Below are 6035 nucleotides of genomic sequence, written 5' to 3' on the forward strand. Positions count from 1 at the left end.
TGCTGTGGAGGCAGAGTTCAGCTGCTGGGCCAGGGCACGGAATGCGCGGTGTGGGACCCCCGAGCGCAGCCCGGGCTTTGCGCAGCCCGCTCCTGTGCTGGCGCTGCGGATGGGAGTGCGGGTCTCTGTGGTGAGCGATCCTCAACGCCCTCCCCGCCCTTCCTGAGCCACTTGGTAAAGCAAGTGAGGGTGTTTTTAGAGATGATACTGTTTCTAATACGTAAGCACAATGTCTGCTGCATTTGTTAGTTCATGAATTTGTTTTTGAAGGTATTGATATTTCCTCACCTTTTCCATCGTGGCCTCTTCCAAAGGTGTTTCAGTATATTTGCATCTCACAGTGACATCTACCACATATGCCTGATTTCCTTTCACAAATACTAGGTCCTGTTCAGGTAATTAATTGTTCTTATCCCTTATATGTGGTTCCTGGAACACTACTCAGGCTTTCGTTTGGCTTCCTTTCATAGCATTTTGCAGATGTAGTTGTGCCTTTTAATTCTCACAGTGGGGTGTGGTTTCTCAGGACCAGGATCTTGCTGTCTGTCCTGCCGAAACAGGACAGTCACACCAGCCTCACCACGGAGTGCACCTTGGAGCAGCTTCATCTGTGCCTCTGAAACCAGAGTCAAACATCTTCTCTTTGTCACAAGTCTCAGCGTGCCCATGGGATGAGTGACCTGTGCAGAAGCAGCTGCCAAAACTCAGCTCCTGGGAGCTGATCCCCAGCTCCACGTGCACCCCTTGGCAACACAGGCAGAAGACCACCAGCTCCAGGTTCTCCTTAATGCACCAGATGAATTTGTCTTCTGAGGGGCCAGTGGAAGTGGGGTCTGTCCAAATGCCCCTGGACCTATCCCTGCAAAAAGAAGCACAAAGAGCACTCCATGAGCAGGATGAGCAGTGCCTGGATGCTTCTAAGGTGCCTGCCCTACCTGCCCATGTCCTGCCTGCTTCTTGTTTGGTTTCAGCCTTGTGCTGGCAGGGTCCAAAAGGAACATTTCTGCTTCGCCATCATGCTCAAACAAGAAATGCACCTCTGCCTCCAAGGGGGAGATGTTGATGGTTATCTTGTTGCAGCTGCTGAGACAGTTGTGTGTGTTTTACCTGTCCATAAAAAGGAGAAAGGCTGCAGAGGAGACTGTTGCTTTTGGCACACGTCAAGGAAAGCACCGTGTATCAGCAATAGGAGGTGGCACTGGAAAACCACAGCCTAACAAACAGGTGAGGAAAAAGGATCCCAGTCAGGGGCACGGGGCACAGTATGTGTGCTTATCCTTGCATGACTTTGATGCCTCCACATCAGAAGCCTGATGATGTACAGGCTTCAAGAGAGCTTTACACAAAATAAATTCAAAAGTGCCTGGCAAAATAACAGTACACCGGGCACGTGGGTTCTTTCCCTTTCTTTCTTGGGTTGCCTTGCCTTCAGGGAAGGTTTTTCTCTGTAGAAAGGCTTTTGAAAAGATTATTTTAAAATAGTTTAGCTTATCTCTTCCAGAGAAGTCATGAGACTACCTTAGATTTCATGGGTTAGCTCAAAATCTGAGGGAAGAAAATAGAAAGGGTCAGTTCCCAAGGAGAATGTGTAATATAACAAATGACCCATCTCGCAGGTGTGAAACTGAATTTGGAATAAAAGGGTTAAAGGGGCAAACAGAAATCCCAGCCTATACATCAGCCTGGATAAAAATCCTCTTCCGTTTTTAAACTATTTTGATTGAATGTCTCTGGGTTGTCAAAATACTCCCAGCCCTCCAGAGCTCCCATGGAGAAAATAACTTAATTTCAAATGTCATTAAAAACAAAAAAAAAAAAAAAAAAGGAGCAACGTTAAAAATAGAAATACACCAGCAGTTACAACAACATTTTTAGGCAGACTTTATCCAGCAGTGAGGATGCAATGTAATTACAGGAAATGTAATTCCCACTGTGATTTCTCTGCAGGTTCCCCTCCGACACAAACATAATGGCAGGCCAAATCATAAAATCTTAGCACTACTACAGATTAGTGAAAGGTTGACACGTACTGGGTTGCATGGCAACATTTTGGTAGTGTGGGAGAGCTACAGGGGTGCCTTCTGTGAGAAGCTGCCAGAAGCTTCCCTCTTGTCTGACAGAGTCAATGCTAGGTGGCTCCAAGATGGAATCAGCGCTGGCCAAGGCCAAGATTTTGGTAATGCCACAGGAAGAGAAGCTGGGTGGCCAGGATACATCCCCGGAAAGGGATTTCTCTGAAAGACATTTCAGTGACTAGAAAGTGAGGAGGAAAGAATGGATTGAACAGTTGGAAGAAAAAAACCATCTACGCACATAAGAGTCTTGTCCAGGCAAAAAAATACTTTTCTCTCCTGCCCAAAATAAATGTGTGTCTGATGGATGCTGGGAGGCTCTGCTGATGGGCTCCAACAAGGTTAGATGTATGGATGCTTCAGTTCTACTGATCTCACCTTCCTGAGTCTTGATACTTGATTCTCTTGAAATCAAGTCAGACTGAATTAGTTTGTTCTGATCACTTAGAATACCGACAGTGCTTAATGTGGACCAGAAATAATATCTGACATGCTGCCCTTCTGCCGGGCTCTTGATGAGCAATTTGAGGTGTTAATAGCTTGGAGACCATCTTCATTTGCACCTCTGCCATGCACAATCACATGGTGGCTGCTGAGGGACCCAGAGAAGATACATTACTGCTTAATTAACATGCAGAGCAGAACAGGGAGCTCTCACAGCATCCCCAGCCGGAAAGAGCCAGCAAAGGGGCCGTGCCAAACCCTTTGGAGCAGAGGCTGCTCTCCTGCCAGATGCTTGGGACCCTCAGTGGCCACCAGCTCAGCATCAGGAGGAGCAAGTGCCTGCAGGCTCAGGTCCAGCAAAGCTAACTGAGGGGGAGATGGGGTGATTAAAAGCTGAACACTGATTCAGCATTCCCATTTCCAAAAGCCTAATTTGGTTTTAAAAAATGGGAATAAAGAGAAACAGGCAAGCGGCCAGCAAGTGGCCCCAGAGGAAATTAATTCCTCGCGGACCTCACTGGAATGTGCTTGTTTCTCTGTTACTATAAAATATATGCATTGTTCTAGCATCAAAATTAGATTTCCCCTTTAGGTTGTAATTAAACCCTAATTTAATTTGGCAGAAGATAACAGGGGCCTCCAAGCAGAGCTAACAGCCCTGCTCCTTCTTCTCCACCTCCCTCCACCTGTTCTTGCCAAGTTTTCTCTGCATTCCAGGATCTGCTCATGAAGGTGCTGTGAATCAAGAAGGGCCAAACAAAAAGCTTGTTGGGATTTGGTAAGACCCAGCTGGACACAGGTCTGCGGGTGGGAGAGTGGGTCACTGGGGCTGAGTGATCCTGAACGCCCTCCCCACCCTTCCTGAGGCACTTGTAAAGTAAGTAAGGGTGTTTTTAGAGATGATACTGTCTTTAAGCTATAAGCACAATGTCAAGGTGCTTGGCATGAGATGATCTGGGAGGCAGTAGCTGCTGTTAGAACAGAGCAGCACAGCAAATGAGAATGATAGTTTAGCCTGTCTAAATGACTTTGAAGACAGGGAAACATTAGGCAGCCAACTGGAAGCGTTTGAAATGTGCAACAGCTGAGCTGGGGCTTTCCAAGGACAAAGGCTTAGCTGAAGCAGTTTCTGTGCCAGCAAGTCAGCACTCATTATTTCCTCTTTGTTTCTGTAAAATGAGATGATCCTGGGTGATTCCCTGGGGCGTATTAAGCTGTTTTTTACTAAGGGAGTGACTGGAGCTGTTATCCAAGAGAAGCCCAGTTCCTCTGTCCTGGGACCTGTGCAGTGGGGCTCTGACCTGGCCTTCCCCAACACTTTAGTAGCTGAATTAGAATGAGGGAAGTCAGCTTTCTGCCCTAATAAGAAATTCATTTTTTAATGTCCTTGGAAATAATCTTTACCGATGATCGTGTTGATTTATTTTTGTCTTCTTGCTTTTGTACTGTTTTCATGCTGTGCTTGTGCTTGTTGCATATGTCTCATATCACTGCAGCCAGGGGATTTGCCATGTCTCATCTGGTGCATCATTATTTACCTGCTGTACTGCATGATTCAATTAAGTGAAAGGATTTTAAACTGTTATTCTGGAAGGCTCTCTCTCTTTGAAGCAGATTCCTCTTGTGAATGGCCCTAAATCAACTGGAAGGGAGAGGGTGAGGGGCAGCTCTGCTGTGGGGTACAGGAGCACCTGCCAGGGAAAACACAGTGGGTGTTTTGCTGCATTGCCTGCCCAGTGGGAAATGGGTTAGTGCCAGCTGAAATTATTTCTGTGCCTCTCCTGCAGCCGCAGAGAACTAAAGCCAAAAGCCTGACCTTCGCTATCAGTGGAGAGGGGCCTTGGGTGAGGGTCCTGTGCCCGGGCCTTTGTAATAGGAGAGGGGACCCTGTGCTGTGCTTCAAGAGGCACCCGCTAGGGGATTCAGAGAAGCTCCCTCTGGTCCTTTGTAACGATGGCATCGTACCTGTCCAGGTGAGGACCTGCTCAGGGTGTGCTCTGGTCTGGGAACCAGTGCTTGTCCCATGGAGGAAAGGTACCCCAAAATATGGCAGACCCAGGAACAGGTCTCAGAAATTCTTTTTAGGCAAACAACTGACTTCTGCTCTCCAGGAAGGGAATTCTTCTTGGAAATGGGATTTTCTGACCAGTCTGTCCTCTTCAGCTGAACACAGCGCAGGAAAGGTGGTGGGGGATTTTCTGCACTGTCTCTCAACTCACATTTTGTTCTCGTGGGCACGTGTGATGTCCCAGTTCCATTAGATTGTATTTGATCCCTGTTTACTACATTTTAATTAAACTTGGTTATGGTTTAATTACATTCTGCACATTACTTTTAGTAATTTTTTTTTTGTCTGATTTTACTTGACCTTTGTGCTGAGTGCTGTGTTTGAAGCAGGGAGATGTGCTGGGCTCCCCATGCTGGACCAGTGGCACTGTGGTGTCAATCCATGTGCCATCCTGTACTCAAACCAGTGTCATTGTGCTCTGTGTTCCCTTTTCTCAGTTTATTTTGAGGACTTTTGTGGCAAAGGTAAATTCATTAACCATGAAGTGTGATCATACATACAGGTAAAATGTGTGCCCTGCTCTTGACTTGGCCAAGCAGCAGCCAAATCCTAGACACAGTTTTCTTCCTTGGGCTTTCTGTCCCCCAAGCTTTTCTTGTGGACTCTTTGCAGGGTTTCCTGCTAGAAAGTTGTAGGAAGCTTTTCTGTTCTTCTAGACATGGTAGGTTTAGTTGGGGGGGATTATCACCACATCAATGGATTCTCTGAGGTCTTTGCTGCACGTGGGAAGGTACTGGCCTGAACAAAGGCAGCCCTTGAGCCCATAACCAGCCAGCGGAAGCTGAAATCCCTCTTTGGCTCAGCTTGCTATATGGCAGGAGCTGGCTGGAAGCAGATGGAATGAGAGTTGGGCATCAGCCCTGCAGAAAAGGCTCCATGTTATGGGAAGTGGCATCTTCTGTTCCTGCTTTTCTCTATCAAACTTCAGATAAATCCACAGCGAGGTGCAGATTCCTGGCGCAGCTGCTCGCCACATCCATCCCTTTTGCTGTCAATCCTGCCCTTGCCAGTAATTCCGGTTTAATAGTTGTAGTTGGGTACATTTACAAATATCTACCTGTGTGTCTGCGTGGGTGCATGTTTGAGTTCAATTAAAACACTTTATAGATAATTGAGTGACTGTTGCAGCTAAGGCTGTCCAATCACTTTGTAAACGTTAAATTAAGCAATGATTAAGTGCTGCTAAATCCTTTTAGACATAAACCTGTGCCCAGAACCGGGACTGTGCCTCCTCGGGCTACCCGGGCAAAGGCGTCTCTCCCTAATGACGCTCTCGTTAATGACCCCAGGGGTTAATGAGCCGGTGGTGCAGCGTGTCTCCGCGCCGCGCGGGGGCGCTGTGCAGCGGAGCGGGCTCACGTGGCCGCGCTTCCCGGTCGGGGTCACGTGGCCGCATCGCCCGGTCGGGGTCACGTGGCCGCCGGTGGCGGGGGAGGGGACCGTGCGGCGCG

General features: G+C 47.7%; 1 protein-coding gene across 5 annotated transcripts in view; it reads left to right on the plus strand.

Annotated features, from left to right (window-relative positions):
• The window catches only part of VAC14 (Vac14, PIKFYVE complex component), an 89629-nt gene that overhangs the window by 14263 nt on the left and 69331 nt on the right, over window positions 1–6035 (plus strand). For 3 of the 5 annotated variants that reach the window (XM_017740904.1, XM_017740908.1, XM_017740907.1), the window contains 2 exons: window positions 527–1224; window positions 3234–4489. In XM_017740904.1, coding sequence (XP_017596393.1) covers window positions 4470–4489 — 20 coding nt within the window. In that variant the 5' untranslated portion in view covers window positions 527–1224; window positions 3234–4469. The other 2 variants (XM_017740906.1, XM_017740909.1) reach the window with 2 other exon arrangements.

This window comes from Corvus brachyrhynchos, unplaced genomic scaffold, assembly GCF_000691975.1.
Source record: "Corvus brachyrhynchos isolate BGI_N302 unplaced genomic scaffold, ASM69197v1 scaffold26, whole genome shotgun sequence".
In the NCBI taxonomy this organism is placed as follows: Eukaryota; Metazoa; Chordata; class Aves; order Passeriformes; family Corvidae; genus Corvus; species Corvus brachyrhynchos.